Source organism: Acipenser ruthenus, chromosome 13, assembly GCF_902713425.1.
Source record: "Acipenser ruthenus chromosome 13, fAciRut3.2 maternal haplotype, whole genome shotgun sequence".
NCBI classification, from domain to species: Eukaryota; Metazoa; Chordata; class Actinopteri; order Acipenseriformes; family Acipenseridae; genus Acipenser; species Acipenser ruthenus.
Window position 1 is genome coordinate 31,036,723 of NC_081201.1, and position 21,986 is coordinate 31,058,708.

The 21,986-nt window shown below is 36.3% G+C and overlaps 3 protein-coding genes across 3 annotated transcripts; 2 read left to right on the forward strand and 1 right to left on the reverse strand.

Moving 5' to 3' along the window:
• Nucleotides 1-263: 263 nt before the first annotated feature.
• On the forward strand, nt 264-3,352 carry LOC117417649 (growth/differentiation factor 2-like). Its single transcript, XM_034029808.3, has 2 exons — nt 264-695; nt 2,077-3,352. The coding sequence occupies exons 1-2, from the start codon at nt 353-355 to the stop codon at nt 2,934-2,936; spliced, it is 1,203 nt and encodes a 400-aa protein (XP_033885699.2). The 5' UTR covers nt 264-352; the 3' UTR covers nt 2,937-3,352.
• A 5,773-nt stretch (nt 3,353-9,125) lies between these two features.
• LOC117417915 (retinol-binding protein 3-like) lies at nt 9,126-14,972 on the forward strand. The gene is made up of 4 exons (XM_034030313.3): nt 9,126-12,235; nt 12,778-12,968; nt 13,193-13,335; nt 14,158-14,972. The coding sequence occupies exons 1-4, from the start codon at nt 9,230-9,232 to the stop codon at nt 14,481-14,483; spliced, it is 3,666 nt and encodes a 1,221-aa protein (XP_033886204.3). The 5' UTR covers nt 9,126-9,229; the 3' UTR covers nt 14,484-14,972.
• Nucleotides 14,973-15,320: 348 nt separating this feature from the next.
• On the reverse strand, nt 15,321-20,077 carry LOC117417916 (PR domain zinc finger protein 8-like). Its single transcript, XM_034030314.3, has 4 exons — nt 19,906-20,077; nt 18,996-19,218; nt 18,311-18,542; nt 15,321-17,827 (listed from the first exon to the last, which is right to left on the reverse strand). Exons 2-4 carry the CDS (start codon nt 19,209-19,211, stop codon nt 16,701-16,703), a joined length of 1,575 nt encoding a protein of 524 aa, XP_033886205.3. The 5' UTR covers nt 19,212-19,218; nt 19,906-20,077; the 3' UTR covers nt 15,321-16,700.
• Between the last annotated feature and the right edge of the window lie 1,909 nt (nt 20,078-21,986).

The following is a 21,986-nucleotide window of genomic DNA, read 5'->3' on the forward strand; positions in this document are numbered from 1 at the left end:
TGGATTGGTAAAAAACAAAAATTAGTCAATGACCTTGTACTGTAGTACAACTACTTCACAGTATACAGTGTCCTTCTCATTATCCACATGTGTCTGTCAAATGTTTACAGAATCTTCATTAACTACAAGTCTTGCAAGATAACAAAACCTTAAGCATGGCATTAATAGCCAAGATAAGAAGAACTGTACAACTATTTTGGTTGACAAGAGGCTGCTGTTTACGGCAGACCGAGACAGAGAAATCAGAAGTCTCTATTCGGGATCGTTACTGTTAGGATTCTTTCTTCTTTACTTGTAGGACACTTGTTTAAACACTTGGAAAACCGAGATAATTAGTATCCCTAATCTAGAGATGGCGGCGACACTGAACTACATACTCCCACTGTGGATGATAGTTCTGGTCTTCGTTGGCTCTGCAAGGTGTAAACCGGTGAATAGTAAAACGAGTGGAGTCCAGAAGCAACTCCAGATCTCCGAGGATGAGAGCACCGTGGAGGAGGACATTCATATTGACCTGAACCCGTTTCTAGAAAACATGAAACAAGAGTTTCTGCGGAGTCTGAATTTATCCAGAGTGCCACATGAGCACAACAAAGCCGATCCTCCTCAGTTCATGCTTGAATTGTACAACAGGTATACAACCGATAAGTCCTCAATGCCACAGTCTAATATTGCTCGGAGCTTCAATGTCAAAGGTATGTATATTTTATTGTTCTACAAAACATACATTTTACTTAATGCAATTAAGTAGCATTCTTTTTTTTTACAGGAAGCATGTTGAAAATGTAATACTGAGTGATGTAACTTCATATTTCATACAACTACTTATTCATATCCAGTTACCTTCAATACACAGGACTGGATCATGGATTAGATGACATAGGACATGATTGTTGATGCTATTTCAAGTTTATATATGGGCAGCAGTGTGGAGTGGTGGTTAGGGCTCTGGACTCTTGACTGGAGGGTCGTGGGTTCGGTCCCAGGTGGGGGACACTGCTGCTGTACCCTTGAGCAAGGTACTTTACCTAGATTGCTCCAGTAAAAACCCAACTGTATAAATGGGTAATTGTATGTAAAAATAATGTAATTGTATGTAAAAATAATGTGATATTTTGTAACAATTGTAAGTTGCCCTGGATAAGGGTGTCTGCTAAGAAATAAATAATATATATACAGTATATGTTTTAAATAATGTACAGTATGTCTTCTATTTATATATACTGTACAGTATACATACATATAGATAGATTAGATAATGTAATGAAATATACAGTTTTTGCCATATCTTTTTGTACACATACTAAACTAGTTAAGCAGTGAAGCTATAAGAATGTGTAAAGTAGCCATACTTTATTTTTTATTGCATCACTTGAATCCTGAATTGCTCATTCCCTTATTGAAAAGTCAACTTGTTTTTACCTTTTATCTTTGTAATTTACATGTTCACTATATGAGCTGTCTACCAGCAATTGTATTTTAATATGAATACTGATTATTGATACTTAACTCTCACAAGACGCATGGTATATATTGGTAATACTGCTACTATCACTATTATATATTTAATGGCATGATATAATGAGTATTTGGTTATATGTTACACCGCAGAAATATGAAGGTTCTGGGCACATATAGCTAAAACAGGAACCTGACAGGGAGGTCACACTGTGTATTCAGTATAGTTTGCACTAGAACAGCAGCTAAATACGTATAAAGTTGCATCATGTTTAATATTTTCAATCCAGTGCACAACCCCCACCCCCTTAAAATCAGAGGTCACTGTGACGTACTGTACTCTTCCTTCAGTTTGGAGTGCATTTCATCTTTAGTTTTTTATGCAACTTGTGACAGTATTTTTATTGCGCTGTTAGTGTGAAAGCCATGCATGTGGCAAAATGCATTTCCACTGTGTGTTTGATTCATTTATGATTAGTGGCATTACTTCTCAATAGCAATATTAGCTACACCATCATTGTATTCACTCAAGTCATACTATATCAACTAAATACACATTTCATAGTGTTTCAGTGCTTTTAACGTTGTTAAAAACAAATCTTGTAATCTAATTTACAGATGCTACGATGTCAAAGGGAACAGCTAGTGAAAAGCAACACTTGCTTCTATTCAACATTTCCATTCCAAGCCACGAGGAGATCACCATGGCTGAGCTGCGGTTATATACTTTCCTTGAAAATGATACAAATGATGTCCAGGCCAGAATAAAAGTGTATGACGTGGAGAATAATAAAGACGGGTCAACGCTCCATTTTCTTGCATCCAAAGATGTCAACAAAAAACAAAATTCCTGGGAAACTTTTGAAGTCACTAAGGCTATCAAGCGATGGGTAAAATCTAGCCAAACCACAAACACACTTCAAGTACAAATTGATCGCACGGGTGGCATGCCTTTGGAAGGCGGGGGTTTAGATGTCAGTGTCAGCTTTAAAAATAGCTCCCCAGTGTTAATAATTTTTTCAGACGATCTTAGAAATGAAAAAAAAGAAGATGAACTTAAAGAAATGATCCTTCACGAAGAAGAAAGTGTGTTTTTGGCAGAGGGTAATATGAATTACGATGAAGATAAGCCCCCATCTAGGAGAAAAAGAAGTACAAAGCCTGACTTTTGCCAAAGAAGATCTCTTCGGGTTGATTTTAAAGAGATTGGTTGGGACTGGATAGTGGCACCAAAAGAATATGAAGCATATGAATGTAAGGGAGTCTGCTCCTATCCCTTGGGTGATAATCTCACCCCTTCCAAGCATGCCCTTGTCCAGACCCTAGTGCATCTTAAAAATCCCAAGAAAACTGCAAAACCGTGTTGTGTTCCAACCAAACTGGATTCCATCTCAATCCTATACTATGATGAAAAAGGGCAGCCAACCTTTCAATACAAATACGAAGGGATGCAGGTTGCCAAGTGTGGGTGTAGGTAGTTGTACTGAACCAAAGGCGGCTTACATCTTCATGTAAATCTGTATATTAATGATGTAAATTGATAACTCATTTCATTGAGGTATTTATACAATGCATGTACAGCAGATTCTTATTTTAATATCAATGTAGACATACAATGGACATACTATAAGATACAGAAGTGTAAATGTTTAATTGATTAAGAATTGATCAGTTAATTGTTAAATTATGTGTAAGACAGTAAACAATACAAATAAGCCAGCACATTCATTAAAAAGGAATTCCTTTACTGAAACAGCTGACTTGTATTAATTATTTGTTCACATACTCAGTTTAATCGATTAAATGGAAATGTTAAGATTGAAACCTTTAGTCCACACACAAGTTTTCAGTTCCTGGCACTAGGGTTTCCTGGGCCCTGGTAAGAATGTACTTTTCCAGATACAGTTTAGATACAATTAGATTTCTTTTTTAATCAATCACATCTGTATGCTTGCTTGTTCTGTAGCTGTCTCTCTCGTATGATCTTGACTGGCGTCTTCCAACAGCATTATGCTTGGTTGATCAAAAATGGCCATGTTGCTTCAAACGTGTTGACACATTCATGTCTCAATTTATTCAAGATGAGACTTATTGATGTAGTAGTTGACATTTCCTGGCAGCCATATGTGACTTTTAACTGACTTTTGACAGTGCTGTCCCTGTACCTCCCTTCCACAGAGTGATACTGTATGTATCGCACTGCACAATGCATTTGATTGGGGTGTTTGTGGTTTTGATTGACAGCTACTGGCGGAGGAATGGAACAACCTATACCATGCAGCTCTGCTGACTGAATATTTTTCCACAGGAGAAGATCCAAAGGGACAACATTATAGGTTGCTTGCTGTTGTGAAATATCATTTTGAGCAGTTTGTATCTTTGTTACTTGAAAATCATATACTTTTTTTAGGAGTATAAAATACATGTTGTCAGTGTTACAGTACGTTCTTCATGTGTGATAATGAAATTCCTTGTTAAGTGGAATAACAAGTGTCTTGTTTATACAAATCTTTTGCTATCCCAAAACACCCAACAATTTCTTTCCATGACACACTTGAAAGATAAGCCTTCTTCTGACTGCAAGGGAGCCACTTCCATTAAGCTAACATGTTATTATCTCAAGCATGAGATACATGGTGTCTTTCCAGCCTCCTAAGTAAAACAAACTAATATGCAGATTATCTTTCATGCGTTAAGCTTCTGTAATATATATATATATATATATATATATACAGTGCCTTGCGAAAGTATTCGGCCCCCTTGAACTTTGCGACCTTTTGCCACATTTCAGGCTTCAAACATAAAGATATGAAACTGTAATTTTTTGTGAAGAATCAACAACAAGTGGGACACAATCATGAAGTGGAACGAAATTTATTGGATATTTCAATCTTTTTTAACAAATAAAAAACTGAAAAATTGGGCGTGCAAAATTATTCAGCCCCTTTACTTTCAGTGCAGCAAACTCTCTCCAGAAGTTCAGTGAGGATCTCTGAATGATCCAATGTTGACCTAAATGACTAATGATGATAAATAGAATCCACCTGTGTGTAATCAAGTCTCCGTATAAATGCACCTGCACTGTGATAGTCTCAGAGGTCCGTTTAAAGCGCAGAGAGCATCATGAAGAACAAGGAACACACCAGGCAGGTCCGAGATACTGTTGTGGAGAAGTTTAAAGCCGGATTTGGATACAAAAAGATTTCCCAAGCTTTAAACATCCCAAGGAGCACTGTGCAAGCGATAATATTGAAATGGAAGGAGTATCAGACCACTGCAAATCTACCAAGACCTGGCCGTCCCTCTAAACTTTCAGCTCATACAAGGAGAAGACTGATCAGAGATGCAGCCAAGAGGCCCATGATCACTCTGGATGAACTGCAGAGATCTACAGCTGAGGTGGGAGACTCTGTCCATAGGACAACAATCAGTCGTATACTGCACAAATCTGGCCTTTATGGAAGAGTGGCAAGAAGAAAGCCATTTCTTAAAGATATCCATAAAAAGTGTCGTTTACAGTTTGCCACAAGCCACCTGGGAGACACACCAAACATGTGGAAGAAGGTGCTCTGGTCAGATGAAACCAAAATCGAACTTTTTGGCAACAATGCAAAACGTTATGTTTGGCGTAAAAGCAACACAGCTCATCACCCTGAACACACCATCCCCACTGTCAAACATGGTGGTGGCAGCATCATGGTTTGGGCCTGCTTTTCTTCAGCAGGGACAGGGAAGATGGTTAAAATTGATGGGAAGATGGATGGAGCCAAATACAGGACCATTCTGGAAGAAAACCTGATGGAGTCTGCAAAAGACCTGAGACTGGGACGGAGATTTGTCTTCCAACAAGACAATGATCCAAAACATAAAGCAAAATCTACAATGGAATGGTTCACAAATAAACATATCCAGGTGATAGAATGGCCAAGTCAAAGTCCAGACCTGAATCCAATCGAGAATCTGTGGAAAGAACTGAAAACTGCTGTTCACAAATGCTCTCCATCCAACCTCACTGAGCTCGAGCTGTTTTGCAAGGAGGAATGGGCAAAAATTTCAGTCTCTCGATGTGCAAAACTGATAGAGACATACCCCAAGCGACTTACAGCTGTAATCGCAGCAAAAGGTGGCGCTACAAAGTATTAACTTAAGGGGGCTGAATAATTTTGCACGCCCAATTTACAGTTTTTTATTTGTTAAAAAAGTTTGAAATATCCAATAAATTTCGTTCCACTTCATGATTGTATCCCACTTGTTGTTGATTCTTCACAAAAAATTACAGTTTCATATCTTTATGTTTGAAGCCTGAAATGTGGCAAAAGGTCGCAAAGTTCAAGGGGGCCGAATACTTTCGCAAGGCACTGTATATATATATATATATATATATATATATATATATATGCAGTTGAGTCAGTCTCAAAATTTCCCAGGCATTATTTTAAATTAGAATGCATGATTAATTATCCTTCAAGTGGTTATTGGCTAATTAATTGCAATGTCAAGAAAAGAATAGTACTTTATTTTAACTCACATTTGATCCTTTATTTGAGATTTGGTGTTCCATTATTTTTCTTTCATAAAGATGTGTTTTTATCATAGTGGTAATAATATTTCCTGTCACATTTGTTGCTGTGATATCACACTTCTGGCTTCAAACCAAGCTTCTGGTATGTTTAGCGTGGGAGTTGTGGGGTGCAAACACACACACACAGAATTATTTGTGAGGTGTTTTTTAGGTTTTTTGTTGCACAAGCTCAATGGAAATGGCATTATAAATACACTTGTATAGATATGTATGAAAATCTTATTGAGTTTTCTTCAGCAAATTCCACTAAGGTAAGGTCCTGTTCCATGTGTGGAACATTAAATACTGACACTACATTATTGTAGCCTATAACTTTTTGGTAAACCCTTAATTTGGAGTTTTCTGTTGCGTTAAAGAAAAGCGACTATTTTGTTTCCATGTGTAAGCTTTATAACTGCCGACCCCATTGAAATTCATGCTGGATGCAATCAGGATGGATCAGGAAGAAGCCATGGAGCAGTTCTGTATCCTCCTGGGGACAATTGTAATTTTCAAATCCTCATTGGAAGACTAAAGAGAAAGCTTTACATTAAAAAGGAAATTGACTTAAAACATAGATAAATATTTTTCCCCCCAACTTTAAACATATAACTAATGGTTGAAGGTTCTCTTCCAAAAGATGAAAGCCTGCTTAACATAAGTAAGGACTGTTTCAAGTGCTATTATAAATACATATCAATAAGCGGACACAGACATGATTTTGGGCAAATAGCACAGCCCTCTACATAAATAAAAATGTGTCTAAAATGAAGTCTTCATAGTACTATAATATAATGCACAAGCCACATTAGGTTAACTCAGTGAAAGAGTTTAATTTGAATACTATGAAGATATATGGATAAAAAAAAAAAAGTTAGATGGGCAAGATCAAAGGCTGATACTGAAATAATATTTGATGCCTATTGGAAATCCACAATTTCCACTGAACAAAGTCCAAGCCAAAACAGTTGTCTACTTTCTTTTACTTTCTTATATTTTTACCAAACATAGTCACACAGGTCACTATAAAAAGACAAAATAAAAGAATGCAACGACCAATGATGTTGTGCACTTTTTGTTGAAATGGACTGAATTCCAATACAGGCAGATAAAGTTATACTTTATAGATTACATTGCTGTCACACATTGAAACAATACAAGTCAGAAATCCCAGTTTTTGCATATACATCATTTAGTTAAAAAACACTGAATCAACACTGAATCAATTAAATGCGTCAACAATGAAAACTAGCTGCCTCACCGTGCAAAAGCTTGAATATTGAACCCTACATCTAACCCATATATATATATATATATATATATATATATATATATATATATATATATATATATATATATATATATATTAGCTCAAAGAGCCAGCTGCCCAACGTTTCGATATATATATATATATATATATATATATATATATATATATATATATATATATATATATATACACTTTTTAAGGTTTGGCATTATAAGTTTTATTTTAAAATGTTTTTGCACATTTTGTATTACTTCTGTTTACCTACCAGGCCTTGCAGTAATTTCCTATTCTCAATAAAAGCATTGTGAAAATCTGTTTTCTCATTCAACCAATACATCCAAAAGAAATAAATCATTCAATGAAAATGTTTTCTTCTTGCGTAACTTGAAAGTTCTGCAGATGCTTTCTCAAAGGAGATTTAAGGTTCCCTTTTTTGACAGCGCCATCTAGTGCCTTCAAACGGTACAAGAGTTGCAAGGCATTGTGTGCAAAGAGTGCACTCTACAGGTTGCTTTCCAACAACTTCAGTTTTGACCTTAATCAGTTGAGCGCTGTTTGAGCCCAGTCTGATATGATAGCATCCATCACATGATAATGTTTCTTACCCTCACACTGAAAATATTGTATTGTTAATTGATCCTATATATATATATATATATATATATATATATATATATATATATATATATATATATATATATATATATGCACAGATACCACTTTTATAAATGTTTGCTTCAGTATTCAGTATGTATAGATAGATAGATAGATAGATAGATAGATAGATAGATAGAGAGATAGAGAGATAGATAGATGGATATGTTTTACTTCTAATAAGGATAGTTTATTAGTAATAGTTTTTTATGTTGTTGTTGTGGGGTTTTTTATTTATTTTTTATGAAACACGCTTAATCCATGGTAGACAGCAGCCCATATTCCCATCCTAGCAAGCCACTGTTATGTTTACATTATAAGCCAAATATAGCTGCACAGATTTAGTATCCGGTTAAAAACATGTGTTTTACTCCTGCGAGGCTAATAAGCAGAATTAACGAAGTTGTTATTTCCACTAGCGGATCCTCTTTATAAATGCAATGCCTTATACTTCTACCATTGACGCATTGAGCAATATGGTTCTGTTCTTAGTATAGGGAACTTGGTTCCTATTGGCTAAAAACAATGGCCAGACAAGAGCTTATGTAATCAAATGGTATTATGTTGGTATTAAAAGATAAGCTTGATGAACTATATTTTATGCTGATTAAGAAGCAGACGTAGTTGCATAATGTAATCTTCAAGTGTCTGTCTGCTGGATTATTCAGAAAATACAGTTTAAAGCAATGCTGATATTATTCAATATAACAAATATATTAAATACTCTGATTTAGATTATGAGGTCTGGAGATGAGGGATTCGTTTAAATCACAAGTGAAATATATTTTCTTGGTGTCAATGCACTCAATAGACATCACAAAATTTGGTACAATTAGCTCTGCACAGTCTGCCCCCGCCCACCCGACCCGACCCCACCCAGCCCCCTTTGTAAGCCATTTCATAAAATGAAGTCAAGGGCATAAAAACTCAAGGTTTTATTCACAATTTCTATGCTATCCCTGCTCTGTGGCTCAATGTGATACATTCTCAGAAAATCGCATTCTGTGTGACATGATCAACTTGTCCAGTCAGTTACATGTCCCTTATATCTAGTTGTGAATACAGGTCCTGTATTCTTTGTTTCTTCTTGTGTTTTTGAAGGCCCCCACGTTAATGCGATTAAAGGTTTAGTTTAAACAAAAGCTTCTTATGTTGGTATGGTCAGAAAGCTCTTTGCAGGAATGTATCCTCATTTCTCAGAGCAGTCTACAGAATGAAGCACAGCTGAACCTTGCTCAAGTGTATTTCACAGTTCTGCGGTTTAAAAAGCTACATTTCAAGCAAAAATGGCAAGAACTGTGTGTTTGTTGGTGACGCTCTTATTCGTCAGCAATGCTTTGTCGGAGGGCATATTTCAACCAACCTTGGTTCTGGATATGGCCCAGGTTCTTCTCAACAACTACTGCTTTCCTGAAAATCTAGTCGGAATGAAAGAAGCAATGGAACAGGCAATCAGGCGTGGTGAAATGCTTCACATAACGGATCCAAGAACGATCGCCACTGTTTTGACAGCTGGTGTTCAGGGTGCTCTGAATGACCCGAGGCTGGTTGTGTCCTATGAACCTGGTGCTCCTGCCCGCTCGCAGCCTCCTGTTCTGCCAGCACTACCACCAGATCAGCTCCTGTATTTGATTAAGAGTTCTCTCCATTATGAAGTTCTGGAGAATAATGTAGGTTACTTACGGATCGATCATATTATTGGGGATGATGTCGTTCAGCAGATTGGTCCTTTGCTTGTTAACAGTGTTTGGAGAAGCGTTATGCACACATCATCTTTGATTTTGGATTTTCGCTACAGCACTACAGGACAAGTGTCAGGGATTCCTTATGTTATCTCTTATTTCTGTGAAGCAGACCCTGCTGTTCATATTGACACAGTTTACGACCGCCCATCAAATTCCACTCAAGAGATCTGGACACTGTCTTCAGTTCTGGGTGAAAGGTATGGAAAAGACAAAGATGTAATCATTTTAACAAGCAAGTTTACTGAAGGTGTGGCTGAAGACATTGCTTATATTTTAAAGCATATGCATAGAGCCATCACTGTTGGTGAAAGATCAGCAGGTGGATCTCTAAACATTGAAAAATTGAAGATTGGGAAATCAGATTTTTACATTACTGTCCCCAGTGCTAGATCCATCAATCCCATTACAGGGCAGAGCTGGGAAGTAAATGGCGTGTTCCCTTGTGTATCGACAAATGCTGCTGATGCTCTTGAGAAAGCGAAGTCAATTTTGGCTGTCAGAAGTGCAGTCCCTACAGTAGTCCAGTCTGTTAGCGGCATAATTAAAAGATACTATTCATTTACTGATAGGGTGCCTATGCTCCTTAATCACATTTCATTGATCGATTATTCTTCAGTTATTTCAGAAGAAGACTTAGCTACTAAACTAAATTATGAGCTGCAGTCTGTGTCTGAAGATCCACGCTTAATGGTCAAAATCATGGCAGAAGCTCCAGTCACTATAGAAGACACATCTCCAGCAGACAAATTACCAGAAGACCCTGGATTTCTCCAGGCTTTAGTTAACACTGTTTTCAAAGTAAAGATTCTGCCTGGAAATATTGGCTACCTTCGGTTTGATGAATTTGCTGATACTTCTTTGTTGGTCAAATTAGGCCAATATATTGTCGACAAAGTGTGGGATCCCATAAAGGACACTGAGAACCTCATCATAGATATACGCTACAACACTGGTGGTCCATCTGGTGCTGTCCCTCTCCTTCTGTCTTACTTCCAGGATCAAACGCAGGAAGTTCGTTTTTTCACAATATACAACAGAGTGACTAACTCCACAAAAGAATTCTACACCATTCCTAATATCCGGGGACAACCCTATGGAGCAAAGAGAGGAGTATATGTGCTTACTAGTCATCATACCTCAACTGCAGCTGAGGAGTTTGCTTACCTAATGCAGTCGCTGAGCAGAGCAACAATAATTGGAGAAATAACTTCTGGTACTTTGTTACATTCCAGATACTTTCAAATTGAAGACACCAATGTGGTCATCACAGTTCCAGTTATAAATTTCATAGATAATAATGGAGAATGTTGGTTAGGTGGTAGGGTTGTTCCAGATGCAATCGTATTGGAAGACGAGGCCTTAGAAAAAGCTAATGAAATCATAGCATTTCACTCTGAGGTTCATACTTTGGTAGAAGATACTGGGAAACTATTGGAGGTCAATTACACTATCCCTGAAGTAGCTACTAAAGTAAGAAAGGTCCTCCGATCCAAATGGTCAGAAGGTTTATATCGATCAGTGGTGGATTATGAGTCCTTGGCCTCTCAGTTGACTTCAGATTTGCAGGAGACATCAGGGGATCATCGTTTACATGTTTTCTACAGTGACATTGAGCCAGAGGTATTGGAAGATCAAGCCTCCAAAATCCCAAGCCCCGAAGAACTTGGATATATTATAGAAGCATTGTTCAAGATTGAAATTCTGCCTGGTAATGTTGGCTACCTGAGATTTGATATGATGGCAGATGCCGAAATAATAAGGGCCATTGGGCCACAACTTATTAATCTCGTTTGGAACAAACTTGTCAACACTGATGCTTTGATCATTGACATGCGATACAACACTGGTGGCTATTCCACAGCAATCCCAATATTTTGCTCATACTTCTTTGATGCAGAACCACCTCGTCACCTATATACTGTCTTTGACCGTTCCACATCCAGCACTACACAAATAAGGACAATACCTGTGGTTTTGGGAGAGAGATATGATTCAAAGAAAGACATTTACATTATCACCAGTCATATGACAGGTTCTGCTGCTGAAACATTTACTAGGGCAATGAAAGACCTAAACAGGGCTACTATTATTGGGGAACCAACCATAGGAGGTTCACTGTCAATAGGCACCTATAAAATTGGAGAGAGTCATTTATATGCATCCATTCCCAATCAAGTAGTACTCAGTGCAGTTACTGGAAAGTTTTGGAGTGTTTCTGGAGTTGAACCCCACGTTGCAGTTCAGGCTAATGAGGGAATGATTGTTGCCAATAGTATCATTAACCTTCGCTCCAAAATCCCGTCCATTGTGCAAACTGCTGGGAAGCTGGTGACTGATAATTACGCGTTTTCGGAAATAGGTGCGGGTATTGCTGTGAAAATGGTGGCTCTCGGTGAGAAGGGAAACTACGACATGATCAATTCAGAGTTAGAATTGGCGGAAAAACTCACAGCTGACCTACAAGCATTATCTGGGGATAAGCATTTAAAGATTGTTTACATACCTCAAAATTCGAAAGATCACATTCCCGGAGTTGTACCAATGCAGGTAGGATTTCATGTTTTAGATTTAAGAAATAACATGTCAAATAATCTATGGGTCTGATTCTATCCAGCCAGTATCGCTGTGGACATATTCCATTCATAGTTCACATGAACATTGATGCCAATTAGCTTTGTGGTCCTTATGTGGCCTCTATACTGAAGAACCGCTGCTGTTTAGAGTTTATTGGTTATGTGCTGTAGTAAACATGCATTTATTTATTGAATCAAACACAATAGGGTTTATTCAGTTGGTGATAACAGCAGAAGACACAATTGTTTAGATTCATATTACGCATTTTGTGTACCAATGTTATATTTAAAAAAAATCAATATACAATAGTAATAGTTCAAAATTATATATATATATATATATATATATATATATATATATATATATATATATATATATATATATATGTTAAATAAAAAAAACATATTTTTGAAAAACACACAACTCAAACTCTGTTACTTTTTATTTTTATTTATTTATTAATCTTTTGCTTGTAAATGTTATATGTATTACCCAAATCCTTGTCTTTTTTTTAGATTCCATCTCCTGAAGTGTTTGAAGACTTGATCAAATTTTCTTTCCACACTGATGTGTTTGAGGACAACATTGGATACCTTCGATTTGACATGTTTGGGGAATTTGAACTCATCACTCAAGTGTCAGAGTTACTGGTGGAGCATGTGTGGAAGAAGATTGTCAACACAGATGCTTTAATTGTTGATCTTAGGTACACCTTTTGCCAATTTATGTTAATATATGTCTCAGCAAGTATCAATTAGTATATATCAGGGCAGTAGCAATATATTTTATTAATTTGTAAGCAGGTAACTTAGACATATTTAATCAATAGTGGAATAAAACAAAATGCGTACTATAATATATGCCAGTAGATATTGCAGTCATAGTAATCACTTCTTTACTGCTAATGCAACTTTTTAAACTGTATTGCAGATTTAACATTGGAGGACCTACGTCATCGATCGCTGCTTTCTGCTCGTATTTCTTTGATGAAGATCAAAAAGTTCTTCTGGATAAAATCTACAACAGACCATCTGAATCAACTAGTGACTTATGGACCATATCTCAGCTCACTGGTAATAACGTTTTCTAAATTTAAAGCAAACTCGCTCATATTCAGTAAGAACAACAAGCACAAATACTTATAGCACCATTCGTGCCAAAGCATTCCAGTCATGTTAAATGTTTCCCTTTTAATTATCTATCACAGGTAATGGTGTACAGGTTAACAGCTCATTCAGCATTGAAAAGTTACCCAATAGTGCTTCACTCATTCAAAATAGTGATAAATATGTAGGAATGGAGGAGTGACCATTGTTGCGAGAGATTGAACTACGTTTAATTTGTATAATGCTACATTTCTTTCAAGTCTTGTTGTGACCATAGCTCTTCCCTTATGTTGGAATCAATTAGCTTCTAGTTTCAAAACCTTGCAAGGTTCTTTACCTCTTGACTATGTTTCTTTCCCCCCTTTGTCACCTCTGTTCTATATCTGGGGTTCGGTGACACAGAGGTCAGCTCTCGCTGAACAGTAACCAATGGGACAATTAAAAAATACAGAGGACTTTTATTCTCTGGCCCCTATATTGTCCAGGACAAGCTTTAAAGAGTAAACAATCCTTCAGTAATTTTGACCATACACACACTTTATGATTGAAACCAGACTGGAGGGGTTACATCTCTAGCATAACCAGAAATGCAAAAGGAAAACAAACAAACAAACAAGCAAAAGAAATCGGTGTCTCATAAGCATTCTCAAGTTGTTTCATTTTTGTTAACAGTAACATGTTTTTTCAATTTTCACTAAAAAAGTTAAATAAAGACTGGAATAAACGTGTTGAAAATATCCTCCCTGATATCATTCAAATATATGTATACATTTTTTATTGTATCACAAGGTGAAAGATATGGTTCAAAGAAGGACTTGGTAATACTGACTAGTACAACGACAGCGGGTGCTGCAGAAGAATTTGTCTTCATAATGAAGAAGCTGGGAAGAGCCCTGATTGTTGGTGAAGTAACCAGTGGTGGATGTCATCCTCCTCAAACATACCACGTGGACGACACCAATCTCTACCTCACCGTCCCCACCAGCAGATCAGACAGCTCTCAGGGGGCCTCCTGGGAGGGAGCTGGGGTCGTTCCTCACATAGAGGTTGCTGCTGACGAGGCTCCAGACAAAGCCAAGGAAATACTGAACAACCATTTACATGCTAGAAATTGAGTGGTGGTATTAAGGGCATTATGATCTGTGGGTTTTTATGCATGAAGAGAAATTGGATTAATTGACCTTAGTCTGTTTTTGTTGATTTTCTATTTGGTGACTAGTTTGTCAAACTGCGAACAAAAATGAATGTAGTGCAGTTTACTTCTAACAATATTTACAAAAACCTTTTAGTGTTTAGTGTACAATTATTCAGTTGTCTGTTAGTAGAAACATTTTATTTAGAATTCATAAAATGTGTTGATATTTTTGTTGTCGACAAAGAAGTTATAAATTGTATTACTTCACTTTATGTCTTTGAAAAGAGAGCAAAACAAGCAGAGAAAACACAATCCCCGGTACCTGAGCTGAACCGTCTCTAAAATGCGATGGCCTTTCGGATGCTCGTTGCTTCTCATGGTGGGGGTTGTAATTGCATTACAAAAACTGTAACCGGGTCTGAAAATGTAAAAACAGATCATTCATTTTATTAAATATTTGTCATCTCCATGCTGTATTCTTTCTGTGTACTACAGGTTTTATGCAATTTCAACAACAAAAAAATATATGTGGAATTTGCAGACAGACATCTGCACTGAATCCTACAGGCCAGACTTTTTTTGTCTTTTACTTTGACAGTATAAGGAATTCATTTGAACTCTATACGCTGCTACAGCTGGATTTTTAAAAAGCATTTTACAGCACCAGGTAATCCTCCAGGATTGCATCACACTCATTTTTAGGTGTAATCCCAGGATTACCTCGGATAGGTGATTGAAACAATACAGGGTGATTCCACAGGGATGTAATAAAATCCAGCTGTGGCTTATCCCATTATATAGGTTGGTAAAACCCACCTTGTTTTTTTTTTTAATTAGGTTGTTTAATATATAAAACTTATGCATTTGTTGTACTTCAAACACTAGCATGTTTGATAGGGCCTGCTAAGGCGTGTAGCACATTTCTCATGATGTGCATCCCAAATAGCTAATAATATTTAGTTTTTTGTGTCAAAGCACACAAACCACTGTGTATGCTGTAGTGCTAACAGCATTACTGCCAAAGAAAGGACAAAAAGATCCCAGCATGCCTGCTGTCCAACCACTGAGCACAATTCAAAGGTCATGTGCCAAAAAACATGGTATTTAGCATGCATTTCCATCACATAGTAAACAGATGAGGAAGCATATAGTGGTATCTTACAAAACTGTCTGAATGTAGGAAGAAGACAAAACACTAGACAAAAGACTGATATTGAAACTTGGCTTTGATTGTATGAATGCACTTTCTAAAAGTATGTATAATTAAAAAGGCATGTAATCCTGATATCGGTGTGATACAAATAACATAAATGTGTTAATATTGTATGGCTTATATCGTATGGAAATTTTATCACAATTCTGATTCAGATGGTAGTTTTATCTCGATCCATCAATTAATATAATGTCTCTATAGATTACCTTACACTAAAACTGTCAACATTATTAACTATCAAATACATCATTTTATTATGTTTGATGAGCAGTTCACAACATTGTTTCTACATACATGATTATAAAACCACTTTATGTCACATTAATAAACTTGTACACTGTTCAACGTACAGAAGGATAGGCCAGGGTATCTGCATTTCTATAGAAAATTAAATGAATTTGAAAATATTTAGGAAGTATGTTCAAATTAATTATGGATCTCTTCCATCTCTTTTTAAACTCTTTAAAATCTACCAGTTAAACATATATTCTTTTAATATAACTGAAATTCATAGATATTTAAAATATTGTGAATTACATGTTAAGCCAAATTACCAAAAACAAGTCTTTTGGGAACCTTTTAAATAGGCTAATAACAGGCGATAAATGATTTGAGGTAAGCATCATTTATAAATGTAATTTTATAAAAGCTATGAGGATCTCTAGGATCAATTGGACATATTAATCCCAACAAATACATGAGAGACTGGGAAGATTAAACAATTTAATAAATGTATACTTTGTTTGCTTTTCAGTGCCACAATGTGTCCTACTGTGTTTCCAAGCCATTGAAATTCCTGAAGCAGTTATTTTATGAGCAGTTAGAATGCAGTAATGTGTTTACTATGTCCATAAATCCTACTGGCATAACCACATCCAAAATGTATTCAAGATTAATTTTTATTTAATTTTAAGCAGGTTCGCAATAGTGTTTCTGAAATATGTTATCAGTTAGGTTTGCTTTCAGAAATCCAGTCACGTTAAATTAATTGTGAGATGTCATGTGTCTTGATAAGTGGTGACGTTCCCTGAAAAACTCATGACATATCGGGCATGTGAGTTTTTCTTCCCTTCTCCTCTTGATCTGTGCTTCAGCCACAAATTCCTTTTTATGATGTGATCTCATGTGAAAAACCAAATCAGACGTCATCCGAAAAGACAGATTGCATTTAGCACACCAGTTCTGTGCTGCAACCCCAAAAGAAGTAAAGGAAGATGGAAGCAGTGTAAGGGAAGAACTGGTCTGCAACTGCCGGGTCCAGCGTTCTGAAGGATACGTAAAGGAGTTGTTTCTGGTGGACTGCAATGACTGTGAGTTCGTAAAATCCCTTGTTAATAATTTGGTTCCCAAGAGACTGCCATAGCCCAAAATATTATCCCGAGTAATGGAATCGGACAATTCCCCAAGGCGTTCTGTGGAACCGTTTAAGGTGTGGGGTGGTTGCATGGAAGAGTCATTTAACCGTCTATTATTTGGTTTGCAGAAAGCACTTTTTTGTTCTTCTCTGGCACCCTTAGGCAATACAAAGGAAAAGGCACTTCCACTTGAATGTAAAACGGAGCCCGTTAGTAAATGACCCTGTCCAGTTTGATTAGGACCTCTTTCCTCAACTGGCTCGTGTGTCTTTTCATGTTTCATTTTTTCCTTTACCCTTCTAACCTCGGTAAACGCACTCTGCTTGTCTTCTGCAACACCCTTCTTAAACAGACATTTGTCAGCACTGAGTTTCAAAACTGAAGCCGACAATTCTGGGACAACATTGTGACTGCCCCTGTTCATAAAAGCGATGTTATGGTGATTAGAAATGTTTCTTTTCTCCAGTAAAACACTCTTTTTGTGTGATTTTGTGCTTTCCAGATCATCGGGTTTTCTTTTCTTACCAGAGAAATTGGAAGTGTCCTCATTTGTATTGGATTTGTTATGTTCCAGACCCCGGGCAATATTATGAAAATCGGTGGTGTCGTGCTTTTTGAGCTTTATTTCCATTGCTTTACGGACCTGTAAGTCCCTGCTGTGTAAAAAATGATTTCCTTGAACACAGAGGAAGCGAGTGTGTGCCAAATATGGATATTCATTCTTGAACGGCTGGTCACATATCATGCACCTAAAACCTATAAAAGATTAAACAAATGCTTTAAAATAGCGAGACAGAATTTGCAGAAATAGTTGTTATTTTGTCTTTTTAGAACACTGACACATTCAACAAACTAAATGAAGAAATGCATGTGAGGTGGATATAATAGCCTCTCCTCGAATGATGTTCTATCATTTCAAATGATAAATTATTCATTTCCATTGTGTATACACATTTAAAAGTATACACATAACCGTGGGCTCTTGGCTATGTATATCAGTGATGCTCATGTGTTTCTTTTTTGTTGTTTTTTTTAAATCTCCAATTTAGGACCAATATATGGTATGGATATTTTCCAGCAATATTCACTATTTACATGTTTTAGGACTTCATCTTTTGACAGGACGTCAGGCCTACATTAAATTAATCAATCAATCAATAAATAAATCAAACCACTGATTGATTTGATTATTAGTGTTTATAATATGCCCTTTGCCAGTAGGATATTTAGGTTTCTTACCTTGTGCAGGTGTCTGGCCTTTTATGTCATTGAATCCCAAGAGATGAGAAAGTTCCTGATCATACCACACCAGCAGTTCTTCATCTTTGCTTATACTCCGTATAGATCGAAAATATAACTGGCCACTTTTCAAGAACGCTTCTAGATTTTGTTCTTTGTTGTTGGTTGCAGCTTGCACCAGTCTTAACCAAGACAGAACATTCGGAGAACTTTTTATTGCTTCAGCGTCCACCTGTAATGATGAATAAATTATTTGTTGTAGTACAAAAGGCTTATATTTTCGTTTTCTGTCAAAACGTTATTACTTTTGCTTCTTACATATTTTTTAATATAAATAGTAAATAAATAAAATAGTAAATAAAAACTATTTTTTTATCATCATCATCATCATCATCATCATCATTATTATTATTAATGCATTACATTCATATCTAACCAAACCTATACCTATTTGCTTTCTACACATCGAGAGCTATGGGACACAAAATATTAACTAGAAAAGAGAAACTGCTTCATTTCAGTCTTTCAGATTAATTTATTTTAATGTAAAGGATAGGTTTGCTTAAAAGATCCATATCTCTCTTATAGGCTACTTTCCCTATTGTGTCCTGGGGGAAGGCGTATTCTTTGAGGACTATCTAACTGAGAACCTAAAAAAATCTGGAAGGAGAAAAAAAAACCTTACCCTAAAAACATAGGACTTGCTTATTTTGTCAGAACACTTCAGAGCAATGAATGCTATGGTGTCATAAAAAGAGTTTTGGAGAATGCAGGGTCCAAACGTAACTCCCTCGGGGAGATCCTGTGTAACGTGTACACTTGTTAAGAGATCTGCGACATGATGATGGAGAAATTTGTTGTCATTTGCCCAAAGTGTTTTAAGCAAATAGCTGTGTTCCATGCTTAATCTGCAAATAAAATAATATCACTGGCATATTAACATTGTGAAGAACTAATACACAGGCATAACCTATAAAGAATGTGCAGGCGTATAGTGAGCCATGTCCATCTAAAGGGACATCCCTCTGTGTATACAGCAACTAAAAAATTATAAACATACAACACTTAAGCCCCTTTCACACTGGCATAGTCTACCCGGTCAGGACCCGGTGTCATGCGGGTCGGCTACGGGATTTCACACTGCTTAAGCAGGGTTGACCTGGGTGACAGAAGCATGTACACAATACGCGTATCAATGCCGCAGAAGCAGCTTGTTACAGACGCTTCCATCCAAGCTTCTCTGGATTGAACCGTCGACTCAAATGTTGATTAGAGCAAATCTTTCTTCATCTCTGCTGGAATCTGGCTCATGGTGTGTCTCAATTCAATTTCAAAACAAACGATTGGTTAGTGCCCAAAATGTTACCTACTTCATTTTGTTGTTAATCACATAGGCTACTACACATTAAACAGACAGGCTACCTTTTTCGAATTCAAAAAAATAACCAAAAGTGCTGAATTAATAATATTGTCTTCGCTCACACCTAAACATTTCCGATATATACCCAATAAAACTTAAAGCGTGTATTTACATTTTGTAACTTTGAAGAAAACTAAATAATAAATCAATAAAAACGTGTTGCAAGCTCACTCACCAGCTGGATGTGCAGGCACTCCAAAAAAAACAGTATGTGTGGAAGCACGCGCTGCTTTGTGCTATGGATTTGGAAGTGAGAGCGACTGCACTGAAGTCTGTGCTAAAGTGGTGTTGCGCTCCCCAAAGAAAGACACTTTTCCTCATGTGCATATTTAAAGCACTGAAGCGTGCACGACCCATCGTTGAGCTCTTCCGCTCCCTTGAACCCCCAGGTGGCATTTTGATTGGTGCTTTTTTGCATTTCCAGCCACCCTAATTAGAACAGAAAGGAAGCTTCGAATGGCTAAATAGAATAGGGAAGCTATAAAACTAGACGTTTGTAAATAACTAATAGCGACGTTTTGGTTATCGTTTTGTAAATTACGTTCAGATGTGACAGGAACATCTTGTATTGTCCTTTTTATACGTTGTCTAAAATTGAGGGACATCCAGCCATTTGTAAACCCCTGCCATTTAATTATGTATGTATGTATGTATGTATGTATGTGCGTGTGTATGTATGTATGTATGTATGTATGTATGTATGTATGTAGTATTCACTGTAATGGGACAATGTATGCCTGGCAATTGTAGACACCTTAGGAAAATGGCATCCGTTTTTAAAGATAAAGTATTGCTTATGTTTCAAATTCTAGGTTTATATTATATAAGGTGATGAGAAGTTAATAAATAATTTCAATTTCCGCCGATTCATTAAATCTATTTAACTTACAGGGCATGCAATGCGGTTTTATGAATATAATGTGAAATTGTTTTCAATAAAAGTTATGTTAGTAGTGTATGTTATTAAACCGTTTTTTTAAATTGTATTGTCAATAACGTTAAAAATAAAAAAAAAAGATGCCGTATGTGTTAATGTTATTTTAAAGTATGCTGCTGTACTAAAGAATCAATCATTGTCACGAGCAAATAAGCACAATTAGGACCAACAATACCTTTTGATAGATAGTTCCGCAATCGTTCATCGACTGACCGAATATTTCTGTTAGCAGGTTGACAAGAGGACTAGGCATGATCATGTGGTTAATGTACATACTATATTGAAATATAGTCCCCGTCCACTGAAATAAATGGCAAATTTTACTTAGTTTAAATTGCATATTATTCAACATAGGCTACTGACTGAACGTTTCATCTTCAGTATCAGCCTGAGTAATCGATTTGGAAGTAGGATAAACAAATGGCTCATTAAAAATATTCCTTCATTTGGTATCTGGCACAGGTCAAGGAATATATGCATTAATTAGCTTGTAGACTATGCTATTGAAATCGTGTGATTAACCGTTGATGTGGGATACAATATTAATATCCACCTTGGTCAGGTAATTCTATGGGTCCTCATTTCTATGGGTCCTCAAATTAAGAATACGTATTATTATTATTATTATTATTATTATTATTATTATTATTATTATTATTATTGTTGTTGTTGTTGTTGTTGTTGTTGTTGAATTAGACATTTAGCAAATGTAAAGCTTGGTGTAGGCTATATAAAGACACAGCGGGTCCAAAAACACAGCCTTGGAAAAGATAATAATAATAATAATAATAATAATAATAATAATAATAATACATCGCTTTGATTTTCGTGGTGGTGGTGGTGGTTTGGGGGGGTCATGACTATATGTGAATGAATTTTCAGATGAGCCGAGTCTAATTGATACGATATAAAAGTGGATTTGGTATAGGTATTCATACATAGTTTCAATTATCGTTTGATGAGCACAAAGGCGCGTTTGTTATACAAAAAGTCCTACAAGGTAATATCCTAAAAACTGGAGGTAAATCAATTTTGGACTGGAAGTCTTCTTGAGCATCTTCCGAAACGTCCTTATCTTTTGAATAAGGTTCCAAGAGGGAATACAAAAAAAGGTCTGTTTATTTAACACATAGATGAAAAGAAACAGGACGTGAAATATCTAGGCTCTAGTTTATAATCCGTTGAAGTGTATAATATCCTTTTTTTTTACTGAATAATTCATTAAACCAGTGGTAGAAAAAACGATACACAGATCAATGTCATTTAAAAATAACACAATTTTACTTTTCAGGAAAAACATGCTAAGCAGTATTCATGCA

Bases quoted from the DNA above. Each gene is read 5' to 3' on its own strand.
- LOC117417649 (XM_034029808.3), top strand. From the start codon at position 353: ATGGCGGCGACACTGAACTACATACTCCCACTGTGGATGATAGTTCTG. The intron at 696-2,076 runs GTATGTATATTT...TCTAATTTACAG, and splicing joins TCGGAGCTTCAATGTCAAAG to ATGCTACGATGTCAAAGGGA.
- LOC117417915 (XM_034030313.3), top strand. From the start codon at position 9,230: ATGGCAAGAACTGTGTGTTTGTTGGTGACGCTCTTATTCGTCAGCAAT. The intron at 12,236-12,777 runs GTAGGATTTCAT...TCTTTTTTTTAG, and splicing joins CCGGAGTTGTACCAATGCAG to ATTCCATCTCCTGAAGTGTT. The intron at 12,969-13,192 runs GTACACCTTTTG...ACTGTATTGCAG, and splicing joins GCTTTAATTGTTGATCTTAG to ATTTAACATTGGAGGACCTA.
- LOC117417916 (XM_034030314.3), bottom strand. From the start codon at position 19,211: ATGGAACACAGCTATTTGCTTAAAACACTTTGGGCAAATGACAACAAA. The intron at 18,543-18,995 runs GTAAGGTTTTTT...TCATCATTACAG, and splicing joins GCAAGTCCTATGTTTTTAGG to GTGGACGCTGAAGCAATAAA. The intron at 17,828-18,310 runs GTAAGAAACCTA...AATCTTTTATAG, and splicing joins AGGCCAGACACCTGCACAAG to GTTTTAGGTGCATGATATGT.